The 20,560-nt window shown below is 44.7% G+C and overlaps 3 protein-coding genes across 3 annotated transcripts; 1 reads left to right on the top strand and 2 right to left on the bottom strand.

The window, feature by feature from the left end:
* Positions 1-2,273: 2,273 nt before the first annotated feature.
* On the bottom strand, positions 2,274-6,217 carry gpr12 (G protein-coupled receptor 12). Its single transcript, XM_047568393.1, has 2 exons — positions 6,007-6,217; positions 2,274-5,188 (listed from the first exon to the last, which is right to left on the bottom strand). Exon 2 carries the CDS (start codon positions 5,174-5,176, stop codon positions 4,148-4,150), a length of 1,029 nt encoding a protein of 342 aa, XP_047424349.1. The 5' UTR covers positions 5,177-5,188; positions 6,007-6,217; the 3' UTR covers positions 2,274-4,147.
* Positions 6,218-6,985: 768 nt separating this feature from the next.
* Positions 6,986-11,983, bottom strand: usp12a (ubiquitin specific peptidase 12a). Its single transcript, XM_047568845.1, has 9 exons — positions 11,670-11,983; positions 10,592-10,672; positions 10,283-10,496; positions 9,929-10,164; positions 9,623-9,699; positions 9,337-9,420; positions 9,035-9,232; positions 8,099-8,177; positions 6,986-7,995 (listed from the first exon to the last, which is right to left on the bottom strand). Exons 1-9 carry the CDS (start codon positions 11,715-11,717, stop codon positions 7,894-7,896), a joined length of 1,119 nt encoding a protein of 372 aa, XP_047424801.1. The 5' UTR covers positions 11,718-11,983; the 3' UTR covers positions 6,986-7,893.
* A 438-nt stretch (positions 11,984-12,421) lies between these two features.
* Positions 12,422-14,552, top strand: rpl21 (ribosomal protein L21). The gene is made up of 6 exons (XM_047612090.1): positions 12,422-12,484; positions 13,118-13,196; positions 13,318-13,379; positions 13,591-13,703; positions 14,143-14,293; positions 14,426-14,552. The coding sequence occupies exons 2-6, from the start codon at positions 13,130-13,132 to the stop codon at positions 14,513-14,515; spliced, it is 483 nt and encodes a 160-aa protein (XP_047468046.1). The 5' UTR covers positions 12,422-12,484; positions 13,118-13,129; the 3' UTR covers positions 14,516-14,552.
* Positions 14,553-20,560: the final 6,008 nt, after the last annotated feature.

Here is a 20,560-nt window from a genome sequence, read left to right as displayed (position 1 = left end):
TTGACCCAGAGAAAAAAATAAAATGATGAATGAGGAGGAGTCGCGTGCCGAGCTGCCATGTCTCTTTACTGTCCCTCCGTCGCCGCGGCGACGACACATACCTGGCCCTCAAGACTTCAGTTTCCATAGTAACAGTACAGCTAAGAAGGGAGTTGCCAGGGGAAACGGCGGAGTGCGAAAAAAAAAAAAAAAAGGAGGGCGAGGACGAAACACATCAGACGAGGCGAGGAGTTTTTTATGCACAGCACATGTTTGTTTTTAATACAAAATTAACAAGATCTCTCAATTGAGTGAACTAACCAAAGCAATAAAAAGTACAACTAACACCTTGGAAAAATAGACACCACGTCCACACAAATGTTTTTTTTTTTTTGTCCGTTTGTTTTTTCTTTTTTTTCTTTTGTTACAATATCTCAGTTAAGTTAGTGCATGTTGATTATCATTTATACGTTTCATTTTGCAGATACTTAATTTGTTGTGCCATTTTCATCCCAAAAAATAAAGTGCATTTCACATTGAAAACTACGTCTACACAAGATGCTGATACTGTGGCGTCAAAAACCCTCTGCCCCGCCCCACCCCACCCCACCCTTCCCATTTCCAACCCCAAACACACACACATACACACACACACACACATTCACAGGCCCTTGAGTGTTTTGATATTTAGCTCTATATTAGGAACTGTCGCTGGCAACATTTTTCCCCCCCAGACAGTTGCTTTGTACACGGCTTCGTGCACTGTTACACTGCGTGATTAACAGGTGTGTGTACAGATAAGTATTACATCCAACATCACAGTCCGACACCTTTCTTGGATACAAAGCCCTTGTTCACACCTGCTCAACAGTGGAAACCTCAACAATCCCGCTGGCTGCACGAGAGATTCACATTCACCAAAATGTACCTTTTTATTCAACCCCCGCAAACACCCCACCGCCGCCGCCGCCGCCGAATCAATCAACCGTCAGCCTTCGGGAACAAACCAGTGCATATTGAAGCGAGGAAAGTGGAAATGTAACCGAACAACGTCTACATCAACAGCCAAGTGTAAAAAGAAATGGTGCACCCCAGCTCGTCCTCTGGTTTGACCGGCTTTGGTAGCACCATGCTCGGTGGTATAAAGTCCCTCCCCCTTCTTATCTCCCACCCCCTCCCCCCTTTCTCCTCGGCATGCCTTTATTTACAGAAACGAGGAAGAGGACGGCTCCGTTTCCCGCTAAACAATTTCATAAATACTACATTCAGAAAAAGGCCTAACAGCGCGGTTACATACGGTACAACGTCAGAATCCGAAAGAATTCAGGCCGGACTAAAGTGGAAAAAAATAGAACTTCTCAATGAATATAACAAAATAGACTTTTCTCCAAAGGTAAAAGCAACGAGAGTTAGTGGAGGTTTGCGACGTGCCGGCCTAACGACGGGGTTCAGTCTCGACACCGTGCACAAGTTCACATACGCGGGGCTGCGCTCCAAAGCTTAGAAATGTTGCTCTTTAACGTTCCTTGCTAATCCCCGCATTTTTACAAAAAAAAAAAACAACAAAAGAAAAGTCTCTGCACTGCGCCGGAGGCCAGGAGGACGAAGACGGGGGTTTCTCTACCTGGCTGACTGAGCGCGGTTCCAAGGAAGGAAAGAAGAAGAAGCATTTTCTCTGTATTTGGAAGGCGCCATTTTTAGCTCGTAGGATCATTCAGAGGTCACTTAACGGACGCCTGCCGCAGCCAGATTGATTTAAAAGTATAATATTAGTAACAAAGGAGACAGAAAACACGCAGCAGGACTAGGATCCCGATTCATTCACAATCCCTTTCGCTTTGGCTTGAAGTGCTGGAGCGCCCACGTCCTAGTCCCATCCCCCCGTGTCCCCCCTACTCCACGAAGCTCTACAAACATGAGGCCACTGCTCCACTTCTCTCAGAATTGACAGGAAGACTGGCAGCATTATCCTCCGGGGTCAGGGGGGGTGGGGGGGGGGTTGAACAGGACTCGATACTCCTCAGACCTGTTGCTTGTTCCCACCCTGACACCTCCAGGAGACAGATTACGGTCTGCTGAGCTGCTGGATCACAAACACACACACACACACACATGCACACACCCAGAGGCCATGCAACTCCACACACAAAAATAAAAAATAAACACAGTCTCGCTGATATTTCGAGAGGTTACGACACTCAGGACAGCTGTTATGCTCACGAAAGGCAGAGGCAATGGAGAGAAGAGAGTTCATCCTGGTGTGAGAATAAGATCAGAGCCCGATTTTTTTTTTCTTCTTCTTCTTCTTCTTCTTCTTTTGGGTGGGGTGGGGAGTGGCCGCGGAGGAATGAGGCAGTGGTGTCAGCGTGATGGACGAGTCCGCTGTTCCCAACCCGGGAGTGATTACCCCGCCACCACCGGTCTGAAGGCGAAGCATCACTTGTAGCTCACCGGGGCCTGCTCTCTGCGACCCCACCCCGAGCGGCCGCCGGTGCGGCGCTTCGCGATGCAGGAAGAAGTCGTGGTCCCATGTTATTGCTGTCTGAGTATTGCTTCACATCTACAAACATAACTACCATTCATAGGCTAGTTATTGCTGACATGACTCGGGGGGAGAAGCGTACATGTTGTGGAGCGGCGGGTGGGGACTTCGACAAGTAACTCAGAGCAGCTGATGTGCGGCGTGGCTTTGGGCGCCGCTTAACTTGAAACGCCACTTTAAAGCCAAAAAAATTCCACTTTTTTACCTTCTTTTTCTGTTTTTCTTGCGACCTTCGAGTGGCGACTGTAGCTCTTACAATGATACATGTGAGGTACGCTGTGGTACATTGTAAATAAACAACGTTATTGGGGTCACGGTGACATCAGGAGGTCGCGGCGCGGCGCCCGCGGTGGCCTGCGTGACCCGCCACACTAAACCCGGGGACCTGTGCTTTCTGCATGCAAATTACAGAGAAGGACAAGCGCGCAGGTCTCGTCGGCTGGTGCGAGGCCCTTCGGGTGCCGTCGGAGAAATGGAAATACATTTAGACTTTTAGACAAAAAAATTGTTTTTTTGGGTTAATTTGATCACCCATGTGATTGTGGTTTTAGGGGGAGTGACTTTAAAAATCACTTTAAGGAAATTTAAATTGGGGGAGTTAAATTTCATGGCATTCTCCACATCTGAAGTGAAAGGAGGCGACAGGAGTTGGGGGAAGGCTATACAGCGAGGTTACATAATCCGATTGGTCTGTTCGGTTTGTGCCTCCATATTGATAAAAAAAAAAAATAGATGAGGGGGTTAATGGAATGGGGGAGGGGGAGGAGTGGGAGGTCTCCAGGGGCGTCGTCTTGAGCCTGATAAGAGCCGAGCTGAAACAGTGCGATCTGGAGAGAAGGAGGAGGAGGAGAAAATGGGAGAGGCGAAGAGGAGAAGAAGTGTGGCTTGATTTCTGTCTCTGCGTCTGTTGAGGGCGCGGAGCGCGGATCAGAGAGCGCCGGGTCTATTTATAGCTCTCCGCGGCTGTTTAGCTTTCGACGCACGTCCAGGGTGCAGCAGCAGAGCGCCTGGGATGCTGCTCCAGACGGGCTTTTACTGTGGAAATGCCTGCGTGTTCAGCCGTGGACGCTCCTCTCCTCTCCTCTCCTCTCTCCTCTCCTCTCCTCGCCGCACGCGCACTCTGTTGTTGTTTTTTTTTTTTTTACGCACGCAGGCGCACGGGCCCGAACTAATAAATCCTCCATGTTCAAAGGAAAACAATCACGTGTCAGCCAAAGCTCCAGCTCTGGGAAGTGTACGCTCATTCTATATACAGCTGGTGCCTGTTACATGTGATGCACCCAGCGCCCTCTGCAGAAACGAGGAAGGGCGTGGCATGTGTGGAGCGGGAGGGGGCGAGATGCAGCGCATAGTGGCCTTTAGTGGGGAAGACAGAGAGATACCTTGCCCTGTGGTGAGTGTAACAAAGGAAAGAAAAAAAAAAAAAAAGATCTTCCATCCATCCTTCCATGTGGGCTGTGGATAGCTGACCACGCTGCCTCCGCCTGTGACTTTCCCAGCCTCAGCCCTCTGCCACGTCCCCTGACCTCCACCGCTGCTGCTGCTGCTCTCTTTGACACCGGGCAGATCCGGTGAGGAGCGCAGCTGACCCAGGTCGCCTCTCTCTTCCCGCCTGGGTCTGCTCGGTCAGACGTCGCTAGGGGTCCGCGCGCGGTGGGCCACGCTGGCGGGCACGCAGCCGCAGCACACCAGCCACAGCGCCTTCTGGATCTCCTGGTTCCTGAAGGCGTAGATGACCGGGTTGATGACCGAGTTGTAGGTGGCAGGCACCAGCGTGGCGTAGGTGTAGAGCGGGGGGTAGGTGTAGTCGGCGATGAGGGAGTAGACGGTGAACGGCATCCAGCAGGCGGCGAAGGTGCCCAGGATGATGGCCAGGGTCGACACGCCCTTCCGGGTCGTGACGTAGTGGGGCGAGGCGGCCAGGAAGTGGTGCTGGAGGGCGATCTGGTGGGCGTGCCGCATCACGATCTTGCAGATCTGGACGTAGAGCTGTAGCATGAGGCCGAACAGCAGCAGGAAGGAGACGGACAGCACGGCGATGTTGTTCTTTGTCAGCGGCCGCACCACGCTGCACGTGGCCTCCTCCGCCAGGCAGTTGACCCCCGTGACCGGCAGCAGGCCCAGGCACAGGGAGAGGCCCCACAGCAGCACGAGCATGGTGTAGGTGAAGGCCGCCGTCCGCTCCGAGTTGTAGGTGAGGGCGTAGTACAGCGACAGGTAGCGGTCGATTGTGATCGCCAGCAGGCTGAAGACGGAGGCCGAGAAGGAGGCCACCACCAGGCCCACGGTCAGCAGCTGGGCAGAGTCGGAGCGGAGCAGGTAGGCACAGGTGAAGTGGAGCACGAGGCCCAGGCCGGCCAGGAGGTCGGCCAGCGCCAGGCTTCCGATCAGCAGGAACATGGGGGCCCTGAGCGCCGGGTTCTGCCAGATCACCAGCACCACCAGGGCGTTCTCGCAGGCTATCAGAGTCCCGGACGAGCAGAGCACAATGTCCCAGGGGTTCACCAGAAGCGGGAGCTGGCTGGGAGGGAGGGAGTCCTCCGGCGGAAACATCCCCAGGCTGGTGCTGTTGTCCATCGGCCCCCCGCCTCCGCTGGCCCACGCCGTGGGATCAGGGGTCAGCCAGCTGGGGGTGACCGCTGGCTCTTCGCTCATTGTGCCCCCCGTCTGGAAGTGGCACACACAAACACACAATTAGCCTACATTAAGCTCCCATACACAAATCTGAAAGAGAAAGATAAAAAAAAAAAAAAAAAGGTTGTGTCCTGTCTACACTACACCTTTTAGGCATGCACTAGTATTACTCATACCCCGATCCACACAGCCAAGGTTAAACTGCATGTGGCACACTATGGATGAGAGCACATTATGCAGGCGCACACCTTAATGTTTCTGTTGTGCAGCCTGGAACTAAAACCTTGAGCTACATTAAAGCAAAAAAAAAAAAAAAACCTTCTTCTTTTTAAATAATTAAAACCTGTGATACCAAAATCTGCATCTCCGTTGCTGCTCCGGGTGGTTAACAGGTCATTTATGTTTCCCCTGGGAATTAAACCCAATGATTGTTTAGAGCATTTATAACAGAGGAGTATAGATCACACGTGGAGAGCTTTAAAGTGGACGGGAGGGTGGGGGGAATCCAGATTATGGTTAGCAGCAAATCTCCAGCCACGACAGCCGGCATCGATAACCCTCCACTACCGATGACAATAATTCACGCAGCTGTCGGCGACCAAGTGCCGCTCTTCACAGCAGAAGATACCGCACCCGTCGTGGAAACGGGCTCCTAACTAAGCCACCGACGGTGTCCGCACGGCGCTGCTTTTGTGCACCTTGCATCAGAGAAGCACAGAGGCTGCTCCACGTCAGCAAAAGGGATGCTAGAGGAAGAAGAAGAAGAAGAAGAAGAAAAAAAAGGCAGCCTGCCTTGTTTTCTCCCCCTCCTCATGCATGTGAAGGATGCTCGATGATCCCATCCCGCCTACCTTGACTCCGTGAGGTGAGACTTCCCGTCTAGATGGAAGAAGGACTGCCCTGTATGTCCATGGTACCGATGAGGATGGTGCAGCGCCGGCAGACAGAGACGCAGCTCGGGCAGAGGGATGCTGGAGGAAGAGGAAGAGGAGGAAGAAGAAGAAGAAGAGGAGGAGGAGGAGGAGGAAAAGAGCGCGGAGTGGCTCTGCTGTTAACGGCGCATCGCTGTGGACTGCGGCTGTGCGGGGAGCAGCGAGTGGAAGAGAAGATGAGGAGGAGGAGGAGGAGGAGGAGGAGGAGAGGAGGAGAGGAGGGGGTCGCGATGATGATGATGAAGGAGGAGTTCCAGATGGGCCAGACTACCAGAGAGAGCGGCTGAACTCCGTTAAAAGAGCTAAACGTCTGGTGTCAAGGACAGTGGACAGGTGTAACGATGTGTCTGCACATGCACGTGAAATTATGTGCTTCGACGTCCAGTACACCCATTCTCACATTTCCACACCTTTTGGTCGCTTTTATTTTTCACATATAATTTTTTTTTTTTCATATATGAAGATGCTGGATGCAGAGTCTCCGCTTTCCTCCTGCGAGGCTCTGCTATTCTGGTCCTGTCTGTGCTATTAACAGCAACCTGATGTGTGTCACCAGCCTCACCTCCCTCCTTCCCTCCCTCCTCTTCCTCCCACTACCAGTCCTCCATCTTCTGCCACATCTCAAGACACCTCAGCTGATGGATGACTTGTTGATACGCATGGATTTAACCACGGCTTGCTGACCGAGCACTGGTGTGGGCTGATTTATTTATTTTATTTTTTTAGCCCCCTCTCTGAGCACCTGCCTTTTGGGTCTGAATGGATTAAAAATAGCTCCTGTTGCAGTGGTGGAGGCGGCAGTAGCAGGTAGCGCCGCCAGTGGGCGACGTTGAGCGCGTATGAGTCATCAGTGCGCACCTGTAGGACCCAGAAAACAGAAAGCAGAGCACACCCTGTCTCAATCTTACTGGCTTTATTTCTTTTTCTTTAAAACAGAAAATGATCGCTTCACAACAGGCCTTTTCAAGCAAACCCTCACATTAAGCTTTCCAACACCTACAAAACAGTATCAAAAGTGCACCATAGTGTTAATACATCTTCTCAAGGTCTAACATTTTCCAATGATAATATTATCTTCTTGTAATATTTATACAAATACCATTCTGTACACTGTAGAAATACACAGCCCGGTGTGCCCTGTATGTAGGACACCCCCCCACCACCCTCCCCCCCATCGGTTTTCTCTTTACATCAGTGATCAAAAACATGATCCACTCTCAGCACATCCTGGCTTGACATTTTTTTTTTTTTTTAAAGGGGGGTGGGGGGTGGGAGTTGAAGATGCCAGGCCAATATTACATCATATGAATTATTAAATACCCATTCACCCCACACCCAAGGCAAAAACTAGAACGCCACTCATACAAGCAACCAACATCTGTACAACCCTCATTCTTTTTCCTTTCTTTTGTTTCTTTTTTTTTTTAAACAATTTTGACACAGTTTGCATTCATTATCGTCTCATTGTCCTGGCGGCGGCGGCAGCAGCGGTGGATGGCGGGGGGGACGGGAAGGACTCATGAGAGGCCAGCGGGGTCAGCTGGTACGTACTGGAGGAGGGGAGGGGAGGGGAAGGGGGGAGGGACGTCCACGGCTGAGCTGCAGCGCTGAGTGCGTTACCATAATAAAAAAAAAAAAAAAAAAAGCACAGGTATGAATTACAGCTGCGCGGGGGCAGGTACGACACCATGCGGGCTGCCGTGGTGTATTTTCAGTCTGCTGCCCCCTCCCTTCCCCCCCGAAAACGCGCCCCACCAAAGAGGGAACAAAGCATCTCTCCTGGTTTACGCGGTGAAGCACAAACATTTAATCTCTGGACTGGTAAAACAGGATGTAGCCCGACTCAGAGTTCTTGGAGATTTCAGAGGTCAGACCGTAGAATTCTTCTATGGCCTGAGCATCGATTTTCTACAAGAGCAAAAAACAGGACATGAAAAAAGGGTTAGAGGGGAGAAAAAAAAATAAAAAAAAAATACTGTGAATGCTGAATGTGAAATATGCACTGACTCACCTCTACAATATCATCATCAAACAACAACCAGAAGTCGTGGCTTTTCACAATGGCAATGTAGTGACCTCTGTTTGGACCACTGAGGAGAAGCAAGACAATTCATTAGCTCCACAGATTCACACAGATTCAACTATAAAAATCACACCCATGCAAACTTAAAAACTACACGTCCCCTTTCACGTGTCTAAAATTAGACATGAAAGTGATGAAAAATGTTCAACTTCTGTAGAAATGTGACAACTCAGATACTGTAATGTTAACGCCTCTTATACTTTTTTTTTAGATATGAAGAGGAAATGAGAAGAGAAGCAGAATGACATCAAACAGACCCAGCAGCATCTAACAACACCAACACCTAGTTACTGGGACGTCCACATTCATTAAAAAGTAAAAAACATGTCACCTAGCAACAGACTAAATAAACTAAATATGGTCACAACTTCTCAAAAATAACAGCCAGCATTAGGGTGCATTTAAGGCTAAAATGCAGCTCTGTAACACAGCCAAGAAGAGAGGACATGGTTCGTTAATCTTACTATTATTATCACAACCCTATGACAACTGAACCGTCACTTCAAACGTCCATTCTCCAGAATTAACCCCAGGAAACAAGAGCTCAAAGGGAGAGGACTCAATTTACATCAACTCCGCACAAGTTTGATCTTTTCATTTATTTTCTTTATTCTGTTAATCCTATCATAGTCGGCTTCGCCATGAAAACCAGGGGAACACCTTGAACAAACACAAACGCCCACTCACAGTGGGTCAAAAGCTGAATTGTGATGAGAGAGATTTAGTTTGTAATGTAACTTATCCTAATGTCAAGAGGATCGAGTGGATTTTTATTATTAGAACAATGATTTGTCTGCCTCCCGCATCTGTTGTTGCTGTGAAGATGGTTAGATCGTGTTCTCGCAGCGCGTTTCACCTACACACCTCCCACAATGCACCACCACAGCAACCAGGTCGTACAACCTCTCAGGATTGGTTGCGTCCCCGGAGGTGTTGAAGAGGCGGAGCTCCAGGGGGAAGACAACGCGATATGACAACTTGGTGTAGCGCTGCAGCTGCTCCATGTACTTAAAGCGCTTCAGGTGCAGAGCCAGGATCATTGGTAGCTTCTTTACACGCATCCTACGATAAAAAAAGAAAAAGAAGAAGTACTAAGTATAACTCAACACCCTCCACATACAAAAATAAAATAAAATCTTACATAGAGAGTGAAACTTCATACTGACCTCTTGTGTGCCTCTTGCTTGCTTCTACATTCTTCACAGTAGTATTTGTACTCACTGCACAGAGTCTCCGTGTTACTGAAACCTCTGAGAGGGAACATAAAACATTTGTAAATGGATACTCAGATCTCAAAATACTGCAAACCCCAGTGCGTGCGTTTCCTTCATATTTTTTTACCAATGAAGAAAAAACATTTTTTGGATCTTTTTCCACAGACAGACAGAAATCTAGCACTTTTGTTTGTGATATTTTTTGTATGTGTCTTCAGACTGTACAGTGTTGATTAACCTGAGGCAGTGTGTGATGGAGGTATTCTGTTCAACATCCACTGAAAGGTCCAGAAAGTCCTCATCTTTGCTGCTTATCTGAAGAGGAAAAAGACGCCACAGTAAACTAAAAGGAGCTCAAAATACTTCAGACTTAATAATTAATTTCAAACAATAGACAATCAATGTCTACAAACGACACAAAGGGAGGATCATCGCCTTGTAAAACTATAAAAACAACTCTTAGAGAGTTTGAATTCTTGCACCTAGAGCGCTGAGGCAGATCGTTAGACAAGGACGTTTATGAGGATCCACAAGGGTAACTCACCGTTTCGCAAGTGAGGCAGCGGGTCTCATTGGTCAGAGTGCCTTGGAAGATCTCGTGGACCCAGGTGGGAGCGGGCGTGGCATTGCTGTTGTTGTTCTGGGAGTCCAGTGTGCCGTTGGCAAGGCGGCCATTGGTCTTCTCCTGCTTCCTCTCCTCTTGGAGCAGGTCCGCGATGGTGTTGAGCAGGTAGTTCAGGAACTCGTGGGCATCCTGCTGCATGTAGTTATCAAACAGCTCTGAGGAACAAAGCAGAACGAGTCGCGGTTCAGCTACGGGTCGAGCAGGTACATCAGGACGTTCCGCGAGAGAGACGTGAGAATTTCAAAGCGGCCGGTCAGCTCCTCTCTCTCTCACCATTCTCCTTGCGCAGTCGCGTGATGAACTTCTTGGGGGGTATGACGCCCACTTTCCTCTTCTGGTTGGCAATACTGTGGAACAGGTCTGCCAGGCAGGTGAGCAGGTTCTCCTTCCGCCGAGGCTGACTGCGGTACGCCAAGATCTTCTCCCGGAACGGCCGGCAGAAGTACAGAGCCTGCAGCACCGAGTTGCAGTAGCAGGTGTTCCCAAACTAAAAAAAATAAATAAATAAAAAAGACCGGAGAACTCAGTGCGAGTCCACAACAGGTGGAGATTTATTGCAACACTCCATCGTCTTTCACTTACATTGACCAGGCCGAAGTAGTGCTCATTGACCGGAAACTGCTCAGATCCAATCTCTTTCTCCAGAGCAGAGGCATTGGCGCCCTGTAAATGTGCAGATCGAGCAAATTCTTTATTTTACACAAAACAAAGAAAACCTATTAACAATAACGCGTCGGTGCCGGCTCTGAATCATTGGGCAAATGTCAAACTAAATTCCAACCTCTCGACATTCTCAAGGTCATATTTGCTGCGATGAAACACAAAAGTTAAATGCGTTTAAAAGACTTCAGATTTTTTACAAACACCTCTACCCTTTTCTGCATTGGAGGCAGTATTTGTCCAGTCTTTACACTTATCCAAATAAGTTTGCCAACGTGAAACGCAAGAGGATGACTAAATGTGCGTGTGTCAGCACATTTTTTTTTTTTTTTTAAGTTTGCGCATGACTCGCTGGGTGTTTGCGGAAAACAATATGCAACTCTGGTTAGATTATCTTGGCGACACTGGCTAAAAGGTGTGTAGGCGACATCAAAGTGTGCACAATGGACCTGGAGAATATCCACAACTGCGCAGCTAATGTTAAACAATGTCATCACAGCCTTAATACTATCGGGTAGTTTGTCAAAGGTCAACAGGTTATGCTGATTTTTCTTACGGTTTCTCTGCACATACTGCAGATTAATCATCGCTCAGTCTGAGGTCACCCATTATCCAGCTGTGTGCCAGTTGTTGCCAAGCTGAACCACTGGTTTAGCCTGAGCTAGCTCGTTAGCTGTGAATCCCAGCTGCAGCAGGTGCACGGTCACCAAGGCAGCCGTGAAAAATATTAACCAGATAAGTTCTTTGGGTATGTGCTACAAGAAACATTAAACACCCGTGAATGTCCACCTACCGCCGTAAACGAGACTTGGGGAGCAGAGAAGGTAGTGGGTGGCTGCTTGTTTGGCTATAGGCGGAAAACTGCTTGGCTAGCACAAGCACTGGAATAAATGCTTTCGTTTGTATCCCCACACATTAAAAGGGCAATAACAGTGCAACCGCGGCTTTCATATCATCCCGTAGTATGACTAATGCCAGTGCGAGACTGCCGTTCACTCACCATGGTACAAAAAGAGGCAAATTTGGAGACTGTCATTAGGATTTCCATTCGGCTAGCGCCATCTTCCACCACACCGCCGCGGAGCGTCCAGAGACTACACAACGCAAGAGCATTCACGGGTTTTGGCTTCCGTAATCGCGATCACGAACCACGGAAGTGTGTGTCACTTTGGGTTTAACAGATTAGCAGCACACTTTCGGTGACTCCTATCATTCTGAGAGCATCTCACTTGTCGAAACTAAACTAAATGTTGTAGTTTAATACATCGTGTACCAGTGAAGAACTGAAAGCGTATCATTGCTTGTGAAGTTGCGCATGCGCGTCACACATTTACTGCGTGATCGAGTTGCACAATCTTACAAGGTATTACAAGGTATTAACACTTGCAAAGACGTGCTGTAAAATATGAACTTCATATTAAAATAGGCGACCAGTATAATGTTCGCTATCTTGTCTTACAGAAAATGACAGAAAATCGTTAGAATTCTTTTTTCAAATACTCATTTATTTCAGGCAAAATCGTAGCCTGCCTCACTTATATATTACAAGGTGGAGTTTGGGGTGTTAAAAATGTTCCCGGCGTAAAAAAACGCTCGCCAAGACATGCTGTAAAATTTAAATTTCACATCAAATGAACTGTTGATATAGTATTCGCTCTCTTGTTTAACAGAAAATGTAAATCGTTAGCAAAAATGTTCAACTGCTCATTTATACCAGGCAATGCGGTAGCCTGCCTCAATTCTATCTTACAGGGCGGAGTTTGGGGTCCATTGATCTCTCTTTCCGCCGTACCCGCCATCTTGTAGAGACCGGGGGTAAGATGTTCTCCCTGTTAAATTACATTTTTCTACTTAAATAGGTCTTCATTCGCACAAAGTTGCATTCATATGAACACTCAAATGTTTCTTTACTTCTCTCGTGGTTATTAGTGGCGTTAGAAACGGACCGTATAGGGTAATTATCCGTTTAATGTAAGCAGGAGGAGAAGCGTGGCTCTCCATGTGGGCCTGCGAGGCAGAGAAACGTTTTAGTAGAAACAGTATTTTCCTCTGACACTCTGCTACTTTTGCAGAAAGATGGCTTTATTCGTTATTTATAGACATTAATGAATGGTGTTCATCTTCATACTGTTAAATTCGTAGATAAATATGTTGTCCCTGCTAGCACGGATCAGTGCATTGGACAATACAACGCCGGTGTGGTCAGCAGTTTTGCCTTGAATACCACCGTTTTGTCATTGATTACTTCAGTAATATGCTTTTTAATTTTGCCCTCACTCACTTGGCTCATTTTGTTTCGGTTTAGTTCAGTTTTGGCTTGTGTGCTACTAGGTCTGGAGTCTTTATTTACATGCAGTTACCAGTACGATTTAAACAGATGTGTAATGTTTGAAATCAAAGAAAATCCTGTGGCTCTGTCACGACTGAACTAGTGGTTCTTTCTTTCAGTAATCAGGCATCATGACGAACACCAGAGGCAAGAGGAGGGGGACCAGGTATATGTTCAGCAGGCCATTCCGCAAGCATGGTGAGTCCAGTTTAAAATGCACCTTTATTGTAATGTGTCTAGACTTTAGATGGTCTATTGTGTGGCGTACTATCAAGGATTAACTGTCTATAATAACATGTTGACTGTGTGTGCTTTACAGGCCCAATCCCCCTGTCCACTTACATGCGCATCTACAAGAAGGGCGACATCGTTGACATCAAGGTAAGATATAGCGAACATATTGTTGCATTCAGTCTCTTTGGTTGTTCCTCCAGTTAAAATGCATTTCAAGTCCTTATGTGAACTTTTACTTGAAGTGTTTTGTTAAATTGAAACTCTAGCGATTGTAACGCAGCACAGAGGATTACGTGGAGATGAGTTTGTTGCTGTTTGTATTTATTCTGACGTTGCCATTTGTCACATTTCTTTCCAGGGCACAGGTACCATTCAGAAAGGTATGCCCCATAAATGCTACCATGGCAAGACAGGACGTGTCTACAATGTAACCCAGCATGCTGTCGGCATCATTGTCAACAAGCAGATCAAGTAAGTAGGGAAGGGAGTTTGTGTTTGTGACAAGCTTTGAGCTGGCAAACACAAGTACACCTAAAATCTCAAACTGCGCGGTCACTTTATTGTTGATTATGAGTATAATCATTGTTTTAAATTACGTTTGAGCTCATGTTTAAGTGGCTGTTGTTCTTAGAAACTTCTCAGGACATTAAAGTCTTGGTTTTTGCTTGTTTATCCATTGAGAAGGACGTGAACCCCATCTTCACTTTGCCACCAGGAACCTTTGTGTCCTCGGTGGTCATTCATGTGGGGAAAAGTAGTTCATCCTTAAGCATCCCAGCCTAACTTCTCGTTTTGACCTGGGGTTGTATTTAGGAGACAGCTGAGGAATTCAACTATTAAAATGTAATCGTCGGAAAAAAAGTTTTTATGCATTTGATATGAATTAGTTGTGTGTGTTGGATTCTCGCAGGGGTAAGATCCTGGCCAAGAGGATCAACGTGCGCATTGAGCATGTGAAGCACTCAAAGAGCAGGGACAGCTTCCTGCAGCGTGTCAAGGAGAACGAGAGCAAGAAGATGGAGGCCAAGCAGAAAGGCAGCTGGATCGAGCTGAAGCGCCAGGTATGAACTGACCTGAACCGACTCTTTAGTAGTATTGACTGATTATCAATGCTGCAGTGGTGTTGGAAGTATGATTCATTTTATGTATGTATACAGACTGATGTGTTTTTGTTTTGATTCTCCCCTCCTCAGCCTGCTCCTCCCCGCAACGCTCACTTCGTCAGCACCAAGAAAAACGAGCCACAGCTGCTGGAGCCCATCCCCTACGAGTTCATGGCATAAAGTGCTTAATAAAGTTAAAAAAGTATTTGTACACACACTTGGTGCTGCCTTGTCTTCTGTTCGCACATTTGCTGAAGTGTCATGATGTGCTGTCACTCAGTGATGATTCTCCTCCTTTGATTTTAAAAATGAAATCAAATGCACTTCATATTTCACCGGCGAACTGAGAGTGACCAGCACACATGTCACAAGCATTTCACATCCTTACACCTGTAAAGATCTACACAGTAGATCACATTTTCATATTTGTTTGGCCACATGGGATCATTGAACTGCACTAAATAACACAGCAAAGGTTTCTTAGTTTGCTTTAAAGCTGCCTTGTAGGTACAGAAGACTAGTAACCATCTTTAATGTGAAATGAGACGAGGCAAATACATTCAGAGTGTTAAACACAAGTCTCTATACCAGTGTGTAAAATATCTGCATTAACAATGACAGTTAAACTCAACATATCGACCCCTGTGACTGAAACCTTTCTCTATTAATGAAGTAAACATCTTCCTCGTCATGAACCAGTTGACTTAGAGGGTTTTGTGCTCAAAGATAAATGTCCATCACACTTTAATTTTCTCCTGATTAAGTCAAAGTATTGGCTCAGTTCAAAAAGTGTTTTATGCAATTTTTATTTGCACAGAATATACATGAAATATAAATAAAGTAGCGCACCTGTCGGATAAATGCAATGGAGATGACGAATAAAGTGATAAAACAATTATGAGGCCAAATCAGAATCAGTTTCTGTAGCTTTAGATGAAAAATTGTAACTTAATTTCTAAGTATAGTAGACGTGCTATGTAAATGAATGTTGATGAAGCTGATGTTGAATCTTAAATGCCTCTTGAGGGTGACACAGCTCAGTTTAAAATAGTGGAAATACACAATAAAACACAGTTCCGACACATTTAAATGTTAAAAAACAAACGTGGAATCCAGAGTTTGAACATTTCACTCAGTAATTGTGTATCTTCAAAGGAACGTTTCTGCATCATGATAAAATATGAGAGGATGGAGACGGATAACATGGAAAAAAGAAAGGAATGTAAACGGTGTGTACACGTGTGCACCTTCATACTAGTGAGTCATGTTGGTGAATGGAGATAAAACTAAGTTGTAGCGGATGCCACAGATTCCTCTGTTGGGGCAGTAGGGGGCAGTGTGCACCAGCATGTCCCAGACCTCTGCATCAGTCCAGCACAGTTTAATAGCCACAGTAGAAATGCATCATAATTAAAACCTGTGACACTATTGAATTATCTGTGACTTGCTGGTGTGACGCATTCAGGCAAACTGTGATTCAGCAGTTCATTTAAACACTTTTTTTCATGATTTCACCTCTTCACAAAGACACAGCAGCAACTCATCTGTTTAATTCACACTAGTGTCACCGTCTTATTATTAAATCTTTACTGGAGTGCTGCATGTTTAACAATATGCTGACTAAAAAATGATTCACCCCTTGATTGTTTCACTTTTAAAACCTTTATAAATGTAGTCATGGTTCATATATTTTAATTTTATTTCATACATTTATTTGGAAAAAAAAAATAGTGAAAATAGTATTTTACTAATTAATGTCAGTTAATTAAATATTCATCTATTGAACTGGGCTAAGAGCTTTAAACAAATCACTTATTTTAAATATATATTTTTAAATCATTGACATCCATTTGTAGAAATCTATTTTCACTTCGACAGTAAAGACATTTTTTTTTATAAAAAAATCTTATTAAAAAAAGGAAATTTTGTTGACAGGGAGTCAGTTTAAAAGTAATTAAATAAAAAAATAGATAAAATAACATAAATAAATAACGTGAAGCTAAAACAGGAGTTTAGATACTAAAAGAAACAATGAGATCCATCGAGTTGTTTATAGTCAAACAAGTTTTTAATAACTGTCAAAATATTTCTCAGATCTAAATAGTTGACCAAGTATTTCACCATGTTCACTCAGGATTCATTTTAATAGAAATACAACCCTAACATGATCGTATGTTCAGATTAATATTTCATACTGTTAATGTTTATACTGTATATTATATTAAAGTGTTTATTCTCTTCTATGGTTTCCCTCTTTTTATGTGTTAATAGTAAGTGGAATCATGGTAAATAAAATTTGCATACGAGGAAATCTACACGTTTAAAGACAATAAGGTGCTGCAACTGCAACCACATCCACTAAATATTGACCTGAAAGGGACGAACACTCATGCACTTATTTTACACTGTACATTATTAATTTATATTCCTCTGTATAAATCAGTTTTCTCTTTGAAATTAAAGGATGTATTTTTGCCTTTATTTATATATTAATTAATACATTTAAAAAATAATAATAAAAAAAAATTTGACCAATCAGGGAACTTCGCACAAGCATTTCAATGTAACAGTGGTTGTGCAATTGGAAATAAAGTCTATTCTGTTCATAAAATCAAAAATGGCAGTAAAATATTCACTTTTAGGCTCCATAGGGCCGTACCTGTGTGTGTGTGTGTGTGTGTGTGTGTGTGTGTGTGTGTGTGTGGAGCACTTGATGTGTGCTGTTTAATCAGTGGAGGCTGAATGGCTGGCTGGTTATGTGACAAATAGGTTATCTCATCCCACCTCAGTACTTTACCCAATATTTACACAAATTAGGACCAGTTTACAGAGATAGGGCCTGCAGCTCAGGAAGGAGGAGGCTGACGGGGGAATCAGGCCAGAGACCCATTATTTATTATTATTTTTTTTTATTTTTGCTCGTCCAAAAGAAACCAAACCAAAGAAACCAAAATTAAGGCATTAAAAAGACCCCAAAATGAACCCCATTGTGGACAATGGTGTCCCCCCTCAGAGATAACCCTGCCCAGGTCGCCTTCCTGCGCCTTCACAACCCTGTAGGCCCGAGGTCAGGGAATTCAGACCTTATCAGGACGGAGTAATAAGTGTCCAACGAGCTGACGAGATAAAACCAGGAAAAACGGATGGAAAACAAAATGCAATCAATCACTAGGCAAGTTGGCAGCCAAAGCCCTTGGTATTGATTGGCAGGGTCTGGATTTTCCTTGGAGTATTTAGATAAGGGAAACGTTATCTATTCATTTTTCTGCATTCTCACAGCGTTCAGCTTCAGGGAATATCTGGATTTGAAATTGTTCACTGTGTATTTCCCCTGCACCTTGTTGGATTTTCTCCTAAACATCTACAGTAGGTCCTTTGTGTGTGTGTGTGTGTGTGTGTGTGTGTGTGTGTGTGTGTGCGTGTTCTCACCGTCACACCAGAGCGTCATGCGTGGCACTGACTCATGGAAGTTACTGATTGAAGAAACAAAAGGTAAACAGAAAGCAAGCGAGAAGAGAGAGGGAGAGAGAGGAGGGCAGAGAGACGAGGCCTGTGGATAAAAGCGTGGAGCACTATGAACTCCTTAATCACGCATGTTTGACACACACAGATTGAGCCTGTCAGCTCGGCCAGCGGCTCGGAGCAGCTGCATCGACCCGGGGCGTTACACATTAACCGCGCACACACACAAACAGTAGATAATTGGACACGGGCACAGACGAGTGTTTTGTGTGGGACGATTGCATAGCATGAAGCGGAGATATGACATTTCACAATGATCTGCCTTCACACCTCTGCTGGAAATCTGAAGGTTCTCCTCACCCATAGTGGGAACACATTTGTTTGTGAACATTTTCACAAGTTACATTTCATTTCTAGTCGCTCTCTGTTGAAAATGAGTCCTTATAAGATCTGTGGAGTATTTACAGGATACTAAACCTTTACACGTTAATTCAATATTTTTAAACTAACTCTAAGTCTAAAATTTCCCACCAGAACGAAGAACTGTCACAAGAAGGTCGATGTTATTCCTCTCAGTGGTTTTAATGTTGTGGCTGATCGGCGTGCATCCTGCTTTTTAAGCTGCACTTGAGCGAAGGTGCAAAATTCAGGAAACAATTCTCGAAAACATTCAAATTTAAACTTAAAATCATACAATTGCACCATTTCAGAGCGTTACAGTTCTACGTACAGTATTATATGTGTTAGTGGTACGTTAGCAGTAAAGTTTCAATCAATTTAAATCTTGAAAAGCTCTAAGATAAATGTGCACATTGTTGTATACATTTGTTCACGAATTTTAAAGAGGAGAAATCCAAGCTTAAAAACATACAAGATGGAAATGCTCAAGTTTGCTTCAGACACTTAAGACGTTTGACAATCATCCCTCATAATCTCCCAGCCCTTTAAGGACCTGCAGTGGTCTTGAGAATAATATTTGTGTGGGTGTGACGGTCCCTGTTTGGGAAAGGCCTTTACGGTTTCACAAAACCACCAAGAAAATCCCACTGCGGGCCAAACAGAGTGCATGCTGTATCTGTGTGTGTGTGATAGGTGGGGCGGGAGTCTGTGTGGTTATCAGAGACAGGTGTAGGCATGGCCTTATATGTGGATATTGGGCCAGCTGTATTGATCCCGTCCCTGACAGCACAGGTGGAGGGAGGTGGTGGTGGTGGTGGTGGCGGTGGCGGTGGGGGCCGGATGAGAAGAGGAGGAGGCTGATAACAGTGTCAACTGACCCAGGCATGCTTACCAGAAGCGTGGGAGGGCACTGAGGTAACGCCCAACAGGCTCTCAATAGGCCTTATTCACAGAAGTCAGTCAAAGGTTTCACATGAGAGCATGGCATGGGTGCAGAGGGTGACCTGTAATGTTTAGACAAGCAGATAGCCTGACTGGATTGTCATTGACTTTTTTTTTTTTTGTAAACCTTTAAATTTTGATTTTATTTTATCTAAATCGATCAATTTTTTTTTTTTTAAATCGACAAATCCTCCCTTGCATATTAAATGCACTTGTTCAGGTGTGATGCTACCGTTATGTAATGTTTTTGCATTAATCACTCAAAGATTGTTAATATAATACATAGGAATTTAAATATGAATAATGTTTAAAGTAATGCTTTAAGTGAATAGGAGGTGTAGCACAACCCCCCAAGGGGGTCCGCAGAGGTACTGCAGGGGTGGGGTCGCAAAATCTTTGGTTGATTAGACATTTTTCATATATTTTGTTTTAGTTTCCCCCACAAATTTAAATTCCATTAACATGAATCAAACATATTTTAGTAAAGGGATGAGGGATAGTTTAATATTGGATGCAAAGTGATAATAATAATGTATATTTATAAATGGCACTAGCCCGAGTTTAATGTAGAGCATATGGGATTAGTGGGACCTAAGAAGTATAAAAAATAACCATCAACTTTAAACTGGAAGTGGAAATGAGGTGGACATAGGGAGTATTTCACTGAATATTATAGTAAATCACACAAATAAATGTGTAACCAAAATATAAAACTGCTCATTTTAATGCAAAAGCAGAATTGGAAACGATCCAACGTCCTCAAATGTGCAATTTGTGAATTTGTTGAATTTTCAAACCATATCAAACTGTTAATAAGAATAAACAAATGTACTGACCCTTCAATACCAGTACATGTCAGACAAAAGTGTCTCTTTCAAACCTGGAACAAATCTGGAACAAACCTAAAACCTAATGTCCCCATATGAGGTCATGGGGTCTCAGGAGGATATAGTAGATAGTTTTGGGGGTCCTTGGCCTGAAAAACGTTAAAGGCCCCTGAACTAAAGCAAACCTATGTACCTTTTCTAGAATAAATATCATGTTCTTACTTTTTCAGATCAAAGGTTACACTCATAGCAATAAAATGCATCTAAACGCAGTCACATACTCACATTTAACTGGCCTTGTATGCTTTTAACGTATGCTGACACATAACTTCTTTACTCACGTCACTGTAACACTCACTGTTTAATCACTAACTTTTATACTGTAAATGTCACGAGTTTAAAGTTAAAGTGGCTTTTAAAGACAAAAATACATGTGTTAAATTTAGCTAAAACGCTGCGCTCAAACAACGTTAGCACAAGTGGAAAGCTAAGTCATAAAGAGTCTTAGTGACATGACTAATGTCTGCCTAAAATTGCCATAGCCATAAGTCAGCCGCCATATTAGGTCAAACAAGGATGTTCCACTTAAAGAGCA

The sequence above is a fragment of the Mugil cephalus genome, chromosome 18 (assembly GCF_022458985.1).
Source record: "Mugil cephalus isolate CIBA_MC_2020 chromosome 18, CIBA_Mcephalus_1.1, whole genome shotgun sequence".
NCBI lineage: Eukaryota > Metazoa > Chordata > Actinopteri > Mugiliformes > Mugilidae > Mugil > Mugil cephalus.
The sequence above is the reverse complement of the archived record's forward strand: the minus strand, read 5'-3'. Positions and strand labels throughout refer to the sequence as shown.